This window comes from Mustela nigripes, chromosome 13 (genome assembly GCF_022355385.1).
Source record: "Mustela nigripes isolate SB6536 chromosome 13, MUSNIG.SB6536, whole genome shotgun sequence".
Classification (NCBI taxonomy): domain Eukaryota; kingdom Metazoa; phylum Chordata; class Mammalia; order Carnivora; family Mustelidae; genus Mustela; species Mustela nigripes.
Genome location: NC_081569.1, coordinates 44374674 through 44393650, shown reverse-complemented (window position 1 = coordinate 44393650; position 18977 = coordinate 44374674). Strand labels below are relative to the sequence as shown.

The following is an 18977-nucleotide window of genomic DNA, read 5'->3' as shown; positions in this document are numbered from 1 at the left end:
TAGCCATGTCTGCAGTGTCTTTAGTGGGCAAGTGGCCAAGTTCCTTGTCCATGTCGACATGGTAGTTCTAGCAAGTTCCACCAGAAGAGCTGTTCCTCAGCATGTTTCTTCTTTCACTGACTTCTAAAGATTCTCTATACTTTTGTCCACTTCTCTCCTGATACTCTCCCTACCCTGTTCCAAACTTACCTTCTACCTGCACTGAGGTTGTGGTTGTGGTCCAGCACCTTCCACCAGCACTTGCCATAAAGGTGACCATCTTAGAAGGTCTGCTGTTGCCTTAGACATTTCAGGATGGGGGAGATAATCCCTTGCGTTCTCTGGATACTTCTGGAGAAAGGGTGAGTGTATGGAAGGAGAAGGGCCCAGGCAACAAAGTTGGTGCCTTCTAGCAGCCCAGGATTGTGTGAACCACCCCTTCTGTTTTCTTCAAATACTTTAAAACGTTTTTGTGTTGAATTCCTCTACTGAACACATAGAATAGGCAGGACGTGGGTGCTTTGGTTAATCTATCTAGCTTGGTATCAGCCTGCAGTTGGTGCCCAAACCCTTGTCTGTACCAAACCTCTTTCCTGAGTGTCGCACCCTATTGCCATGAGGCTGGCATCAGTGGGGGCAGAGAAGGAGGAGTCTCCAGTGTAAGCCTGGGACACAACCAGTAGGCAAGGCCTTGGAGAAGTCACTGTATGTCTCTGTCCCTGCCGTCCCCTAAAGGACCTGACTGTGCCATCAGCTTGCTGTGTTACCTTCCTATCCTGAGCCTTGGTTCCCTCATCTGCAGAGTGAGAGTGCTGAACTAGCTGCTCTCCATGGTGCCTCCCACCTTGGCCATTCCCTCCCCAGGGAAGAGGAACATTAACGAATCCAGTGACTATTTAAGGTTCACTCACCTGCATTCCCAGCTCCCGACTGACTTGGACCCAATCCAGACTCACTAGGCAACTTTATAAATACATGGCTCATGGCCCCTGATAGGGGAGGTTTTTGTGCAGGTCGGTGATGTGATTACAGGAGCCCTAAGTGAACCAGCATTTCACTGAGCCTCTGCTACGTACTGGGCATAGAGGAGAGGGAGTTCTTCATCCTGGAGGTGGATGGTATCTGCATTGTACAGACGGAGGAACTGAGCTCTGGAGAGATGACACCCCTTCCCCACGCCAGGCATAAAGCTGGGAGGCAAACTCCGGTGTAACCGACCCAAGCCTGCGCTCTCCCCCTGTGTGGTGTCACTGTGCCGTGCCGGGCCACACCTGCCCCTGGCTGGGAGTCTTTCATCTGGATGGACTGAGGGGCACAGAGACGGGGTGGGAGGGGTGGGTAGTTCAAATGCCGAGGCGTGACTCTAGGTCCCAGTGGAGCCCAGTGGCTCAGTGGGAAGGAAAGGGGAGTGAGGAGACAGAGGGACCCGAAAGATAAGTGCTATTCAGTTAGGGAATGAGGAAGGGGTGCGCTGAGGGGCAGCACAAGCAGCTGCCTTGCGACAGGCCTGTGGGGGTGCTTGTTGGGAGGGGATAGGACTGGACAGAGCTGGAAGCAGGAGGGGGGGGTGGTCTCTGCAACCTCCTGTCCTCTCCACAGCAGCTGAGCAGCCGGCTAGGCTGACGCTTCCTTCCACCTCTGGTTCCTTCTTGGTCTTCCCCCATCACTCCAGCATTCTAAACAGGTGCCGGGGGAAGGACCGCCTACCGAACTGACAGAACTTCACCCACCTGTGGGGCTAGTGAGGCCGCCTCGATGCCGCTCCCCCTACCCCCACAGCAGAATGGACTGCTGGTGGCATAGATGGCTAAGTCAGGGTGCCTGGGTCTTACCCAACTCCGCTCCCTTGAGAGCTCAGCTGTATGAGCCTTTTCTGGGCCTCAGTTTTCCTGTCTGCACAAGGGGATAGGCAGAGGGCACATCATCTGGCAGTGATGCTAGGGTCAAGTGAGTATACAGGTTAGGCTATCTGCGACCTGGCGGCTGGGGACCCACCACCTAATCTGTAACCGCCTGACCTCAGCTTGTGTCCTGGGAGATGGGGTGGTAGCCAGATGGTAGTATTTTGGACACTTTGGGACCTAAAAGGTGGAAACACAGGAAAGGGGTCATCTGGCCCAGAGGGAAGGCTGGAAAGAGGCTCCGAGCTGGGAATGAGGGAAAGCTCCCCCATACTCACCCTCAACCCCACCCCCAGCCCAAGCAGGAAATTTTATGCTGAGAACTTGCTATTTAAGGGGGCCTCTAGGGAGGTCTGGCCAGAAAGGAGCCATTTGAGGAAGGGTTTAAAATTAGCCCGGGTGAAATGGGTGGCCCCTGGGGAGAACTGAGGCAGAGGTTTCTGTGGGGTGGCTCTGGATCCTTGTCTTTGACCAAAACCACACCCCAGGGAGTAGGACTGAGCCAGGTCCATCGAGCACAGCCCTGGCTGGGCTTGTATTGTGTCAGTCCATCTTTGGGGGGTGGGCTGGGTGCCCGGGTCTGCTGCCTTTTTTTTTTTTCTCCTTTTTCTTTTTTTTTTTTGGAAAATGAAAACAAACAAAAATCAGTGACCCCTACCCTCTCACCCCTCCCTACCCACCTCCATCCCCCACCCCCGGGTCTGCTGCCTTTTAAGAACAAGCTGCCTGACCTGAGCCTAGCACTTCTGTTTGAGGGCTTACATGTAAATTAAAGGCCCTTCCATCAGAGGGCGGAGGCGTGTAGACACTGTTGTTCTCTATAGAGTCCAGGAGCTGGGTTTACCCTACCAGGAGCTTGGGCTGTCCAGTTCTTCTCAGGTTCCTCTGGAGATTGGGCCATGCCCGAGAACTGCGTCCACAGGGAAATTTAATGTGCAGAACCTTTGACCTGAGCCTAGAAGCAGAGACATGTCTGGGGAGGGAGAGGCACGACCAGAGGGGGAAGATGCATCCTGAATGGCAAGGGATTCTGCCTGGTGTGCTTCTTGGCAAACACCTGTGTGAGAGAAGCAGCTTGTCCTCAATCTATTCTTTTTTTTTTTTTTTTTTTTAAAGATTTTATTTATTTATTTGACAGAGAGAAATCACAAGCAGGCAGAGAGGCAGGCAGAGAGAGAGGAGGAAGCAGGCTCCCTGCTGAGCAGAGAGCCCGATGCGGGCCTCGATCCCAGGACCCTGAGATCATGACCTGAGCCGAAGGCAGCGGCCCAACCCACTGAGCCACCCAGGCGCCCTCCTCAATCTATTCTTGATCAGCGATGGGCTGGGAGTCATTCCTGGTGTGGGCGGGGCTGGTGACCCTGGTTACCAGCAGCTGTCGGTGCTGGTTTCCTTTGCCATTCCTGGCTCTGTTGAGATCTGTGTATTCACTGGGGGTGTGTGTGGTCTGTCTGTCTGTCTGTGTGCCTGCCTCCATTGGGTGTAACTTTGCCTGGCTGCTCAGCTTCCTGGTTCAAGCCACTGAACCCAGGGTTGCCTGGGTTCAGGAGGCCATCACTGGAGCATGGAGGAAATTTTTTGGTGCCTCTGGAGAAGGGGATGTGGCCCCTGTAGGGCATCTGAATGCCTCAGGAATGGCCACATGGAGGGTGGGGGTGACTGAGGCCCGTGAGCTTTCTCTTAGACCAACAGGGATGAGTCGAGAAGACCTAATGCGTGGCTTGATGGTACAGGATGCAGCTTGAAATCAGGAGTCAAGTGTATAGGGGAGCTCTATTCATTTGAGTTTTTTCATGCTCAACCACAGTTTTTATATGTATTTTTAATGGACCTAAACGATGGAAAATCCTCCCTCCCTATTCTAATTATTGGCTGATCTGGCCTTGCTTCTTGAGCATCCGGTGCCAGTGGTGAGGTAGAGTGTCTGCCAGCCTGTCACAGGATGGACCCCTGGTGTCTTGACCTGGCTTTACCAGGAACTTGTCACCATGGTGAGGGCAAGGCTCTAATAGCGCCATCTGCCTCACTTGAAGCTAGTGGGATCCTACTCAATCTCCAAAACCCTGCGTAACTCTTCCCTCTCTGACTCCTTAACCAGTTTCCTTATTCAATAAACATTTAATACAGCCATAGGCTAAGAATGGGGCATATAGGCAAGAATACAGCATAGTCCCTGCCATTGAAGAGCCTCCGTCTAGCATAGGAAGCACTAGGAGATGGGTTGTGAACGTGCTGGGCCCTCTGTTGAAATCCTTCCAGGGTGAAGCATGGCCTAAGACTTAGGATCTGTTTACCTCCTTGCGTCTTCTCTGGTCTGGGCAGAGCCTTTCAACCAGGGGTCATTGGTACCCCCTGAAAACTATATACATTGTAACTTATATAATTTCAGGGGTATAGACACCATAGCTTTCTGGAAGTCTCTGGGATCCTTGATCTGTGTGCTTATCACACAGGGCTCTCTCCTCACACAGGGCTCTCTCCTCTGGCCACCGTTCAGTCTGTGCACAGAGGCTGTCAGCAGGTGCTCATTAGACCACCTGTGGGATGAACACAGAGAAAGCAAAGTGGATAGGAAGGGCTTTGAGAAGTGAAATGCTGTGAAACTCCCGAGTGTTCCTTTGCCTTGGCCTTCAAAGGAAGCCCAGGGTACATGGGATTCCTTCTTCGCCTCTGGAAGGATTCCAGTTCCTTCCTGAAGGAAGAGCCATTTTACCCTGTCTGCTATGGTCTCTGTCCCCCAGGTCCGGACACTCTTTGTCAGTGGCCTCCCTGTGGACATTAAACCCAGAGAACTCTACCTGCTCTTCCGGCCATTCAAGGTGAGTCTGGACCCAGCTGCCCATAGGCAGAGGAGGAACATCAGGAGTGAGTCTGACCTGGACAGGGCAGCAGAAAAGACAGAGGACAGCATATCAGAAATTGTGATTGCAGAGCTGGCTCTCTGTCTTGGTTCAGCTCATTCCCATGTCTTTCTTCACCAGTGGCTTAGCCCTCTTTGAGCCTCTTTTTTCTCATCTGTAAAGCGGAAACGAGAGAGAATCTCAGTAGATTTAACCATATAAGGAATATTTGTGATTCAGTGTAGACTTTTCAGTTGAAGTTTTGAGAAAACTTTACAAGGTAGGGTCTGTCCTTCCAGATTATAAGTTAGCAGAGCAAGCGGGAATTTACGCATGAAATGATGAATGCTGCCTCATGATGCCCACCCCGTGTGCTAGACCATGTGATGGGGAACACAAGGGCAGAGGGCGCATGCCAGTGGTGGAGGTCAGAGTGGTGGACGTGGGTGGGGAGTGCGGGGGAGTGTGAGAATGGTGCAGCTGGGTGCGGGAGGAGGGGGGCTGGGATAGGCACAAGGAAGGCTTCTGACCTTCTCCGTGATGACCCTCTCTCTCTGCAGGGCTATGAAGGGTCCCTGATCAAGCTCACATCGAGACAGGTAATTTCTCTCCAAAGTTTTTTTTCCTCCCAGCCCAGACTGTCTGCTAAGCTTGAACCTAAGCCTGCTGCCTTATTCCTCATCTTGAGGCATCTGGCAGCTGAGACCTGCTCCCTCTCATCTGGTTTCTGTGCTGGGCCAGTGTAAGAGTGGCCTCTAGCTCTCTTGTCCTTACCAGTCAGCTCCTGGGCCTCCTGCTTTGACATTTACAGAGCTGCAGCCTGGCTCCAAGGCTGAAGAGCACAGACACGGTGGCTGTGCCTGGGCTCCTGATGGCCCTATGTGGCCAACTTGCCAGAATGAAGTTGGAAAAGTTTTCAACCTGTTGCCCCTTGATTGAGCCTGGAGCCTTCTTATGTCCTTGATATGTTGGTGTCCCCTTTCTTGTTGGGGAAAACACTGGAACTTAATTATGGGCATGCATTTTTTTTTTTAAGATTTTATTTATTTATTTGACAGAGTTCACAAGTAGGCAGAGAGGCAGGCAGAGAGAGAGGGGGAAGCAGGCTCCCTGCTGAGCAGAGAGCCCGGTGTGGGGCTTGATCCCAGGACCCTGGGATCATGACCCGAGCCGAAGGCAGAGGCTTTAACCCACTGAGCCACCCAGGCGCCCCACGGGCATGCAGTTCAAAAAAAGGTTTGAAACCATTTCAAAAAAAGGTTTACGGAGAGGGTAATTTTTTTTTTTTAAGATTTTATTTATTTATTTGACAGAGAGAGATCACAAGTAGGCAGAGAGGCAGGCAGAGAGAGAGGAAGGGAAGCAGGCTCCCTGCTGAGCAGAGAGCCCAATGTGGGACTTGATCTCAGGACTCTGAGATCATGACCTGAGCCGAAGGCAGCGGCTTAACCCACTGAGCCACTCAGGCGCCCGAGAGGGTGATGTTTAATGTGGTGGCATAAAGCTCTGTTGGCACCCTTTCCCACAATGGGGAGCCTGGATGGGAGACTTTGGATGCATGAGAAACTTCTTCTCTTCCTGCTAAACATAGGCAGGAGATAGGCAAGAAGTTGGTTTTTGTTTGTTTGTTTGTTTTATTTTTGAGGGGGAGATGGAATATTGGGAGAGATGCAAGGGTGTTCTCTCTTCTTCCTACTAGCCTGTCGGTTTTGTGATCTTTGACAGCCGAGCAGGAGCAGAAGCAGCCAAGAATGCACTGAACGTGAGTAGACAAGGTTTTCTCTGACTTGCAGACCTCTAGGCAACGAATATTCCTGTTCTACCTCCTGCAAACCTTCCCACTCTCCATGTCCTCCCACCCCCCCAGAAAGGGCTACAGATGTGCCTCATTGCCCAGCCATTCTGGGGCCACATCCCTGGCTGCACTGTCTGTGTCAGATGCCACTACTTAGAAGGTCCAAGCAACATGTCTGTCTTGTCCCCTGCATGGGTGAGGCTTTTAGGCAAGATCATTTCTTTTCTTTTTTTTTTTTCTTTTCTTTTTAAAGATTTATTTATTTGAAGGGTACCTGGGTGGCTCAGTGGGTTAAGCCTCTGCCCTTGGCTCGGGTCATGATCTCGGGGTCTTGGGCTTGAGCCCCACATTGGGCTTTCTGCTCAGCAGGGAATCTGCTTCCCCTCCCCCCCCCCCCCCCCCCCCCGCTGCCTACTTGTGATCTCTCTGTCAAATAAATAAATAAAATCTTAAAAAGAAAAAAAAGATTTAGTTATTTGAGAGAGAGCACAGGCAGGGGGAAGGCCAGAGGGAGAGGGAGACCAGCAGATTCCCCGCAGAGCAGGGAGCCCAGCTCGGGGCTTGGTCCCAGCACCCTGAAATCACAACCTGAGCCAAAATCAAGAGTCATCCGCTCAACCGGCTGTGCCACCCAGGTGCCCCCTAGGCAAGCTCTTGTCTGGTCCTACAAAGTCTTTTCCAAGTCTTTTCCATCCTTTCCTTCACTTCTCTTGTAGGGTATTCGCTTTGATCCTGAGAACCCGCAGACCCTGAGGCTAGAGTTTGCCAAAGCCAACACCAAGATGGCCAAGAACAAGCTAATGGCTACACCTAATCCCACCAATGCTCACCCCGCCCTAGGAGCACACTTCATCGCACGGGACCCCTGTGAGTAGTGCTCAGAGCTGTCGTCTGTCATCTGCTGTCCTTTTACTTGGCTCAAGCTGGGGATCCGAGCAGAGTTATATATAGAGAGGAGACATCAAGATTGTCAGTAAGGGAGTAAGTCCTCGCCAGGAGGCTTCTTCTGTCCACAGCCACCTCTCTCTAGCGTTCCTTCCTCCCCTGTCGCCTTTGCTGGACTGAAGACAGACTAAGCTCCTGAGCTGTCTGTATCACCAACTCTCCCCTGAAACGGTCTCTGGGTTCTCTTGGTTGAGGTGGGCAGGGGCCCATCTTAGGGCTTCTTAAAGCAGTGAGGATGCTCGCCATGCCAGGTCAAGCTGACAGGGCTTGTTTCCCTGGTCTTGGGGTCCTTGAGGGAAGTCTGGCCTCAGTGGGCACTTTACACTTCAACCATTCTCTGTTTGGAATGGGGTAGTGGAAGGGGAGACCCATGCTCTGACCGTGGGGTCTGTTTTCTTCCGTTGCAGATGACCTTATGGGGGCTGCCCTGATCCCTGCGTCCCCAGAGGCCTGGGCTCCCTACCCTCTGTACACCACAGAGCTGACCCCCGCCATCTCACCTGCTGCTTTCACCTACCCAGCTGCCACTGCTGCCGCTGCCCTCCACGCTCAGGTACGCCCTTCTGGGGGAGGGGCAGTAGGGGATGGAGGAAGCTCAGAGCTAGCCAGACTTTGTTCCTGGGTGGCCCCTGGGCCACTCATGCTGCCAGAGCCACAGCAGGACTGCTTTCTTCCGTGATCTTCTCTTTAGGATTTGGGATCAGGCAGAGGGGAGGGAGAGCAGGCCACATCGAGGATCTGCGGCCAAATGTGTGAGCTGAGAGAGACCCAATGTGGTCCTACCACCCCCTGAACCCCTCAGGCGGGCACCGTACTGCGTTTTGCCTGTGGTGACAGAGCGCCAATGCCGGTCCCAGCCTGAGTGTGGCCTCCGGAGCCAGGCCGCCTGCCTCTGCCTCTCCTGTCTTCAAAAACTTCAGAAAGCTTTTCAAGATTTCCGTGTCTTGGCTTTTTTACTGTCGGGCAGAGTGAGAACAGTATTCTCTACCTCAGGGCTGTGGCGAGAGTTTCATGGTAACAGCACATGAAGCGCTAGCGCGGCAGCGGGAGCGTCCCGAGGGCTGCGTGTACGCTGGTTTTCACGAAGCCTGGACACTCCTCTTGGTGGCCCTGCACTGGGGTGGGAAGCCGGGGATGATCCCCTCTCAGGGAGGGTTGGGGAGGGCCCTGGGCACCGTGGGACTCTGTGCTCCCGAGTGCCGTCCCGTGGTGGGTACCTAAGAGGCCAGTGAGCCACCAGCCATCCTGGCCTGAGCCTCCCTGAGGCGGTGGTGGCAGAACACACTGCCGGGTGTAGGGACCGGGTGCCACCAGCGGCACAGTGAGGTTGAGGAGCAATGCCAAGACCACTCTGGCCTGTGGTCGGTAGACTGTGGGAAGAACAACTGGGCCAGGCCCATTCTGCTGCTGACGGAGGTAGCCCAGGCAGGACAAGAGGGCAGGAGGAGGAGCAAGACATGAGAAGCCAGGACAAGGGGGTTCACAGGAACCAGAAGCTGAGGTGGGAGAGGTTGGGTGCTCTGCACAAGGGACGGCTGAGTGCGTGTCTGTCTCCAGTCCTCTGAAGGCCTCCGTGACATCTGGGTCCACCCAGTCCCAAGGTAGAAAGTATGGACTTCCCGGCTGCTACCTTCGCAGGCTGTTTCCTTCAGCCGGGGGGATTCTTGGCCATGGCTGCTTTAGATCCTACTGAGGGCAGAAGCGTGGTTAAACTTGGCACTGTTCCCCAGCTGAGTACCACAGACAGCCGGAAAATTGATCAGGGGATAGGAAGGTGGTAAAGATCCTTCCCTCAAGGGAAATGTTTGGGTAGCACAAGCCAGGTACTGCGGCGAGCAAAGAATTTTAAGCCCAGAAGACAGTCCTTGTCCTCTGTGACCTGGCAGCGTGGGGAAGGTGGGCCGGGGTGCTCCTGGTCAAGCAGGGACTCTCACTGCAGCAGCCCTGCGAGGCCTTGCTGGCCTCCGTGCCTGCGACCCCAGCTTTACCACCATTGAGCTCCATGATCTTTTACAAGTGACTCTACCTCTGGGCCTCTGTGTGTGTCCTCATCTGTAAAATGAGAGGGCAAGATCAGATCAGGTGGAGAGGTTCTCCCCCTTCTGCTCTGAGATGCTCCGCCATGACAGTGGTAATGCAGCGGCTGGGAGCGAGACAGTGTGTCAGGTTAATAGGGGGAGACGCCTCTGCCCTTTCTTTGGTAGGCTCCCCAGCTGGCTGGGAGTGGCACGTGACAACCTGTCCTTAAAGGCCATACTACAGGGCTCTGTGCGCTCCAGTCGTCTTCTTTTCCAGCTTTCTCCCAGCCTGTCCATGCCCAGGGGCTATCCAACTGGTCTGGCTGCCTCAGTCCAAATCCTGGCTCTTTCAACCCCTGTGTGACCTTGGGCAAGTTACTTAACCTCTCTGTGCCTCCATTTCTTTGGAATGGTGATAATCATGCATACTTTATCAGTGTTTGTTTTTCACATGTTAGTGTAGAGGGAGAGCTAGAGAAGGGTCAGTTATCACAGTTACTATTTACTGTCATTATTGTCTCACGCTCCTTGGGTCCTCCCTGAGGCTGGAGGCATAACTGGTTGTCGGTTCCTGTCTCTGGCCTCCCCCGGAAGGGAATAAAGGCCACCTCAAAGGATAATGGCATTTTCTCAGGAGGAAGGCTGACAACGAGAAATCAGACCAGGGAGTGACTTGTTCTGTCCCTGCTACTCGACTTCTCTGGACGTCAGTCTCCAGAGCAGGAAACCACCCTGTCTAGACCAAATGCAGTCGTAAAAATGAGAGTATTTTCCAAGTAGAAGCATTTGTGCTTTTACCTTCCTAGAGTTCCCTCGTCCCGACAGTGCGGCCCAGACATGGGGGCCAGAAATCCTCAATAAGGAAAGTGGACGCTGTTGATCTGAAGGCATTATTCTGAACCTGGAGGAATAACAACTGACTTTCTGTGCTTGTGGGCAAGGAGGGGACTTGGAGAGAAGGTAGTAGCAAAAGGGGATGAAAAGCAGTCCTTCCTTGCCCTATCCCAGCATGTACACAACGGCACACCTTCTGCCATTAGCCCAGCCTCGGCTGAGGCATCCATTTATGGCCACGGGGCCCAGACCTGCAGGAAGGGGCTTGGGGAGGGTTCAGTTGCACTCTGCCTTGGCATGAGGCCATTTTGTTCCACCCTCTGGTTCTCTTAATAGAATCTTCCCCTTTAAGAGGGTGAGGCATCCAAGAGGTATGGGTGGCAGGGGCACACCAGGGTCTGGCACAAGCCTGAAAGCAGGGGTTCTCTGTGTCCCCTTGCATCCCAGGGTCCTCCCAGACTGGGCTTCATTTTCTACTTCCGCCTGAGGATGTGGGGGTCTTTGACCATGACTCTTATACTGGCTCACTGCTTACTGGTGACCTTAACATTACATGAACTCCCTTGCCTCTATTTTCTGGTCTGTGTAATGGGCATGATAAGGTTCTCTTTTCCCTTTGCTTACTATCCTGCTTCCCCCAAAATGGCTGCTTTGAGTCCTTAGGATAGGTGGCTGGTTGGGTGCACATGTATAAGACTATAGCTGTGGGTCTTTTTTTTTCTTTATAAAAGTTACACGTTTAATCTTTTAAAGCTTAAGTATGAGGCCCTTGCTTCCTGTCGGTAAATGTAGATCTACATCCCGGCTGTCTGGCAAACCCACTGTCATATAAGTGTGTCCAGCTCCCCACCGACGGAACATGAGGCTGTTCACGCAGTTTTCTGTGCTGACAGGCCGTGCTGCGGCGGACGCCCTTGTCTACCCCGTGCGCCTGTCCTGCTGGTTTCCTTATCGTAAACTGCTAGAACTATGACAAGGTCAAAGTGTAGACATGCCAGCCTGAGCGCTCCTTTAATTGGCTTTCTGATGAATGAGGCTCCCGTATTTCTTGGCTGTTCCTGTTTCTTCTCATGTGGATTGAGTCCTCTGTCCACCTCTCAGTCCGTCCCAAGATCTGAGAGACGACTGAGTTCATGTGCCCCCTCCATGTGCCCCTTTCCCCCTTCGTTTTGATGCTGCCCTTCTTGGAGCCGGGTCCTTCTAGATGCCCATGGGCCTGTCCCTGTAGGGTGGCTTCTCAGGACCCACAGAATCCCTGTGAACAACCAGAGGCCCTGGGAGTAGGCCGAGCACTCACTCCCTGAGGTGCTGGCCCTGATCACTGTGCCTTACGGGTCTCCTGTTCTAAGCAGGGACAGGAAGGGATGGTGCTTCTCTAGAGCCCGACTGCCAGCCTGTCCCGGGTGTCTTGGAAAGCCAACCCCTCAAGGATGTTTTGTCCACTTGGATGGCGCTTCCCTCCCAAACTCAGAAACGGGGGTTGGCTTCTCCTTCCTCCCCTAGGAGGTGGTGGCCCGTCTCAGGCTGGGGGGAGAGCTGCTGCTTTGGAGGCTGATTCGCAGCACCTAGTGGGGAGAGGGGGACCCCATGAGGCAGGTCTTGCCAATGGAGCCGCTTACGCAGCTGCGGGAAGACTTGGCTTCTTCCCCTGTTACGAGAGAGTCAGAGGCCTCCGAGTCCTCCCCACCCTAATCGACATTTGCCCCTTGTCCAGCCCTGCAAGGCTCCCAGCCTGGCCAGACTTCTTGCCACAGGGCTGCAGCAGCCGGAGGCCGGGTGAGGGGTGGTGGTCCAGGCCCCCCCAGGGGTGTTTCACAGGCTTGGCTGGTAGCCACCAGGCTGTTCTCTTCCGTGTCCCTGTCTTGTGGGATGAGCTCCGTGCCCAGCCACCATTCCAGCCTAGAGTATAATCCACAGCTCACCCGAGAGGAGGAGAGGCATCCCCCCCACTTGGCTGTCAGCTGGCAGGGGAGGGAACTGCTTCCAGATGTTGTAGAGGCAGGGGAGAAGATAGTGGCCTCTGAGGCCGAGCAGCTCAGAGGTAAGAAGAGGCACTTGACCCTTTTCTGTGCTGTATGGCTCTTAGTCTAGGTGGTTCCTATGGCACGGGGTCAGCTGTGTCCTGGTGAGAGCAGTGTCTCATCTCCGGAGCCCAGGGAGGGTCCTGGGCTCCGGGGATGAGACAGGAAGGTCAGGTGACCTAGGATCTGCTCCTGCTCTGTGCCAAGTGTCCTGGCATTTTAGGGTAACCAGCCTGTGCTAGGGAGCATGTGGTGACCAGGGTCCTGGGGTGTATAAAACACCTATAACTTGAAGGGGATGCAGAAGTTCTTAAGAAGCCTCCACCGGCCCCCAGGTGACCTGGTGTTGCCCGTGATCTTGATTAGAGGCGGGATTCCGGGCAGCCGAGTGGGAAACTGAGGCCACTGCTGCAGTGCTGAGCAGGGGGATCTGTGAGGCCAGCTCAACTTGTTTTCTACACTGGTTCTTGCGTCCCATCCCTTCCTTTTCCTGAGTGGACCCCGAGTCCCCTTCCCTGGGCACTCTACCCCTTGCCCCTGACTTGTCTTGGGATGCCATGTTCCCCCAGCAGTCTGAGGCAGCCGCGGGGAGGCTGGGGCAGGCGGTGCTTGTGTGTACCTGGGGCAGTACCCAGATGCCGGGCCTGTGGGGAGGCTGTACCTAGAAGGGGAGGGCACATCATGTCCTGACCTGGCCCTGGGAATCCTGCTCTGGGGTTAGTGCTCCGTAAGGCCTGGGGGTTGAAGTAGCTGCCAGGCCCCCACTGGAGGGCTTGGCTGGCAGGTTACAAATCTCTGAGACTTGGGAGGCTGAGAAAGGAGGGAACAGAGGTATGGAAAGGGATGGAGGCATCCCCTGGGTCTCAGCCCAGGCTTCCTTGGCAAACCCTACAAGGACAGGGCCAGTGTCTGGGAGTCGTGCCTCTGGGAGACCACGGCACCTCTGGTTTCCCAGGTGTCTGTATGTCGTGTCTCCCCTAATCTTCATGAACCCCCTTGAGGATCAGTTCAGTCATCTCTATCCTATGCGGGGATGAGGGCACGGAGACAGAAAGAAGCTGAGCAATACTGTAGGAGGTTCATTCTCCTGATGTCGGGCATTCTGCACGCTCCCAGTTCGGGGGGAGGGGCACGCCCCCGCTGCCGAGACTCCACCTGGCACAAGCTGGTGCCTTCACATCAGGCCTAGTGGAGTGCACAGCATGGTTCACTTGAACCTCGACCTTGCGGAGGAGGCGGGTCAGGTGGCCCTCTCCCATTTTCAGGATGAAGAAACCAATGCCTAGAGGTGAGTAAATGGCCTGGCGTCGGCCAATCAGTGACAGAAGCAGAGCTCTAGCAGGCACGGTGACGGCTTTCCAGTCAAGAAAAGGGACTGCCCAGCTAGCTCCTGACATTGGCTTCTCTTGCAGGTGCGCTGGTACCCTTCCTCTGATACCACCCAGCAAGGATGGAAATACCGTCAGTTCTGTTAGTTCTTCAGTAAGTGCTGGCCCAGAGGCCCAGGAGGAAGAGTGTCTGAGAGCCTCGCTTCCTGCGGGGGGCCACGGTTCCTCCCACTGCCTGAGCCCAGCAGCTCCCTGGTGCTAGGCGTCCCCTGAGCTTGCGCGCTAGGCACTCTGGCTGGTCTCTCCCTTTCTCCCACTGTCACCCCCTGCCACCCATCTTGCAGCCTGTCATGAGGGCTAGTCCTGGGTTCAGGCCCTGTCCCATCCCTCTGCTCATGGACACCTCTCTCCCCTCCCTCCAGGTCTTGTCACCGCAGCTTGAAGCCCCTGCCCCGCTGGGGAGGAAGCCGCTCTGAGCTTCCACTGCCCCCAGGCGGCCTGTGGAGAGCTGCTGCTTCCTTCCAAAGACTGTGAATTTTAAGCCTGACTCAGTGGACTGCTTCCCATTTCCTTCCTCCTCTTCCTCTGCCCTGTTCCTCCCCCAAAGCCCCCTCACCGAGACCTCCCGGGAGGATTGGGGGGGCCTTCTTGCTGGGATACCCAGACCCAACCCGGAGGCCTCACTGGGACTGAGCAAGGCCTGACCTCCGGTCCAGACTTGCTTCCATAGCTCCACCTCAGAGAAACGAGGCATTTAATTTTGCATGTTTTCTGGCATGAATTAAGACACTTAAACTTGTGTATATGTGAGTGTACAGTTTGTTCTCACATTATGTCACCATAGCAACAGGTCCTGGCCACCAGTGGTTCATCATTCCCGGTCCCTCTCTCCACACCCTCCCCAAAGCCCCTTGCTTCAGTGAGGACTGAGCCCCGCAGCTCACTCTGCCCAGTGGCCGGGGGACCCCACCCCCACCCCCACGTGCTTCCAGGCTGAACAGCAACGACCACCTAACAGAGGTAGTGTTTTCTTTTTCATTTCAAATCCGGGTCCTCCGCTTCTTCCTCCTAGAGGGGCCAGCATCTGCTAAGAAAATCCTTTCTCTGCCTGGTTTGCTTACCTCTCCACAGTGCACCCCGTCCCTGCCCATGCTCTTCATTCTTTCCAAACTTCGAAACCAACCAAAAAGTGAAAGTATTTTTGTACCCTGTGTAACAAAATATTTATGCATCATAAAGGATTTTTCGTGTGTGTGTGCAATTAATTATTAAAGAGACCTTGTTCGCCTTGTCAGATAAGTTTAATGTTTATTTAGTTTGAGGCATGAAGAAGAAAAGGGTTTCCATTCTCCAGCAGTGAGCCTTTGCGTCAGGCGTTAGTTTCAGAAAAATGAAGGGGAAAAAATTGTGCAATTTTTTTGTTTGTTTCGTGAGCACATCAGTGCTTTTGCCTTTGGCCACAGCTGTGGCTGTCTTGACTTTTTCAGACTTAGGAGACAAGGTGGCTGTTGTAATTGCTGATCCTGTGAGAATGTGAAGCTGGATAATATATGAAATGCAAAATAAAAAGTCATCCAAAGTAACTGTTCTCTGGCCTTTGCTTCCACGGGACCCAGATGGCCACTGGGAGGGCACAACTAAAGGGTAGACGTTGTGAGCTGTGGGAAGAAAGGTGAAAGGGTCCTGGGCCCTGGGGCTCACATAGCCTCTCCTTCCTTTCTTTGTTGTCTAACTTAAGTCCTGGAAGAAAAGGGACTTGCCAAGGACCCCATGGTGGGGTAATATCTGCCAGCCCACCCTGCTTTTGATTCATTCACTTTGTCCTCATCCCAGCTCTGAGCACATGGGTGGAGAGTCTCTGCACCCAGAGGAAACACCCAGATGGGACCTTTGTTTTCTCTGGGTGCTGTGCTCTAGTTGGCCTGACCTTCTTGGCCTGCAGCCTTTCCAGGCCCTCTAGAAGAAAAGGGCTGTGCTTTGGGAGGGTGGGCTCCTCTAGGCAGTGTCTTTGGTGTGAGGCTATGCTGGAGGAAGGGAACCCAGGAGTCTGGCCCAGAAAGGGCAACGCTCCTGCACTCTTGTAGGCTCCCCATGAGCTCTGTGGTGGCTGATTCCTGAGGGGAGGTTTTGCTGGAAGCTGGAGTACGTGGGTATGAAGGTCAGGGAAACCGTGTAGAGCTGAGACCCCAGACTGCCCCGAACCCAGTCAGAATGCCTGCAGCGGCCCCAGTTTTGTGATTTGGAGCCTCAGTTTCATCTGTGACGTGGTGGTTTGGAATCCTTTCCAGCTCTTGGAGCTGGAGGGTTGGCGCAATGTCCTCATAGCTTTGCTGTTTGTCTTTTTTGTCTACGCCCCGCCCCCCACCCCATACCCTTCATAGCTTGGCTCCAAGCTGTGCCTAGAAAGGGAGGACAGAAGTGGCCCCAGAGGCTTCAGCTGTAGGGTTTCATTGCAGTCTTGTTCTGAGCAAAACTGTTCAAACTGCCCTGCTGTGGCTGCCCTGGTCTCCCTCTCTCCTTGCCTCACCTTTTCTGAATCCCAGCCCTGCACTGGGGGATTTGGGTCTAAGGTGTTCTGATGAGTGTGTCAGCTGTTAGAGGCTACGGGGTGATGCATCCCCAGCGGGTATCTGCACAGGAAGGGAGAATACGCCCCCAGGTGTTGTGCAGGAGGAGGAGGAGCCTGGCAGGGTGACAGGGACCCCAGAGAGAGGTCTGTGTCCACACCAGCATGGCAGCCTGAGGAGGGGTAGATGCTTTCCTGCATGTACCCCTCACCTCCCTGCGGTATCTGGACCAGCGAGGCATCTCTTCCCAGCCCAAAGCATCCCCTAGTGCTGGCGGGGAGCTGCTTCGAACCCCCGCCTCCCACCTCCAGGGCCACACTGATGCCTGACCTACTTCCGCTGTGTCAGGAACCACTGGGTCTTCCTGAGGTGGTGAATTATTTAGCTGGGGCGCTGGGCCTTTCTGAGAGGGGCGAGGAAAGCTGCTCCATAATTTAAAGGCCCCTGCTCCTCTGGCTTCCCTGGGGGGCCTCCTTCACGCCTTGCTGAGCAGGGCCCAGGCCTGGGTCTGAGAGGAGCCAGGAAAGAGAGGGGCCCCTGAGGCCATCCAAGAGGAGCTCTCCGGCTGGACTGGGGCCTTTCCTCAGGGTGCGAGGCCTTCGCAGAAAGTCATGTCTGGACTGAACTGTGAAGCTGTGAAGTTAAAATCTTTCTGGCAAGGACAGTAAGACAGGTCAGAAGCAGCAGACCTGCCACCCATGCTGGACTTCTTTCAAAAAGCACCTTATTCCTTCCCAGAGGGGTTTAATCCTGATCTTTTACAGGCAAAAGGCTTCTTTCCTTTCCGAAAGTATTTTAGGCATCTGGGAACACCCAGGGTTCTTTTGCTCCTTCCCAGCAGCACCAATATCATGTCCGTGGCAGAGGAGGCCTCTTCACAAGGGCGCACACCTCCCACTCCCCTTCACACACGAGGGAGGCCTGTGTAAATGGATGCTTGTCCAGGCACTTGGGAACCTGGACTACCCCCCATGCCGGGCCTGAAGCTGGCTCTGGATTTCCTGGGAAAAAAGATGGTACTTGGTACATTCTTCGGCATTGCTGCCTAAACAGTCCTTTTAGAGATGTGTCTTAATTTGGAGCCTTTGTAGGAGAGAGCAGGTTCCTTGGACCGCCTTTGGAACTTCTAGACTGTGTGGCCTGACATTGAGCTTCTTTGAGAATTTGCACAGGATGAAGGCTTATTAGGCTCCATGGGGTCCTGGAAGTCTCAGGAGGGAAGGGGACTCACCGGTGCCTTGCCCTTCCTACCCTGCCCGGCCTGTGATGCATGTGCCTGGCCAACTCCATTTTTCGAGGTCTGGAATATAAAGCTTTTTGATCTTGAGGAACTCTCTGTCAGAATGCAAATGTCCCTGAAAAATAGGGCAAAGCCCCTCAGAAAGTACCAGAAGGAACCCTGGAAGGGAGAAGTAAACATGGAGGAAGAAAGACTTTCCTACAAGGTGTCAGGAGGAAGAAGAAAAATGTCTCCACCCAGCTACCTATTTCTCTTCCCCGCCTACCTTTCCTTCCACGCAAGGCCTCCCCCCACCCGCAATCATGGGCTACCTCCAGGAAAGCAGGCACTGTTCCCTGACGTTTTCCTTCAGGAACAGAGGAGGGGATGTAGGAGCTGAGGGCCCACCCCTGTGAGTGGGGAGAGGCTGGGCAGATCGCTGTCCTGGCAGTGTTCCAGAGCTGACAGGAAAGGGGCCTAAGCTCCTGAAGCCTTTCCCCTGGGTCTCCTTGACCATCACCCAGCCCACCCACATTCTGCTCAGTGCAGACAACATCCACAAGCTCCCCCATTCTCTGGCCCCTGAATAGGTTGGGTGAGTGGGAGCCTCTGCTGGCATTGGGAGGGAGGTCAGGTGCCCCTTAGCCAAGGTCTTCACGACCTTAGAGCAAACCACAGTGCCTGGTTTTCCGAGGGGTCCTTGACTGTCAGAATCAGAATATTAGCACAGAGAGTATTTAGTCCAGTCTCCCGTTTTATAGATGAGGAAACAAGCATGAGAGATGAAGTGGTTTTCTCTTAGGGTTATAAAAACAACAGCTAAGAACATGCTTCACTCCTGTCTCCTGACTCCCAGCCCAGCTCCTTCCACCACCCACATGGCCATTCCAGAAACACACACACACACACACACACACACACACACACACACACGGCCATTCCAGAAAACACACACACACACACACACACACACACACCCCTTTAGCAGCAGAGAAGCAGCAGCCCCCCACACACACCCCCTCCCCCTTTAGCAGCAGAGAAGCAGCAGCCCCAGGATGGCCATGGGCTTGGAAGTCTATCCTAGCAGTTCCAGAGGCCAGGATAGAGCTCAGGTTTCTTGTCATGCCACGCTCTGCTTTCTGCCCAGGTGTCTTGGTCTTGGTATGGCCTAATCTCTTCTAGGATACTGGGTGCTGCTCCCGGATTAAGGGACACAGAGGCCCATCTACCTTCAGCCCAGCTCTGTGCTGTCTCTCTTTTAACCTAAGGGGTAAGATTGTTGGGTCTGTAGGACCCCTGTGGCTTCTGGCTTATGCAAGAACTAAGATGGTGTATTTCCTTTTAACACATTTTAGTAAGATGAGTCTCAGATAGGAACGGTGGTTGTATCATTTCGTGAAAACCCATTGCCCTTCTCTCAGTATTAGGAGTGTTGATGATTACAGAAGAATGTGCCTAATGCCTAGGAGGTACTCAGTGACACGGCTCTGATTATCCTTAGAAAAACACCTGTTCTGGGGCAACTCTGTG

General features: G+C 53.9%; 1 protein-coding gene across 1 annotated transcript in view; it reads left to right on the top strand.

The window, feature by feature from the left end:
• OAZ2 (ornithine decarboxylase antizyme 2) overlaps nt 1-18977 on the top strand; it is a 71623-nt gene that overhangs the window by 11668 nt on the left and 40978 nt on the right. Inside the window, 5 exon segments of the mRNA XM_059372251.1 lie at nt 4622-4699; nt 5281-5319; nt 6420-6482; nt 7232-7382; nt 7868-8013. Of these exon segments, the coding sequence (XP_059228234.1) occupies nt 4622-4699; nt 5281-5319; nt 6420-6482; nt 7232-7382; nt 7868-8013 (477 nt within the window).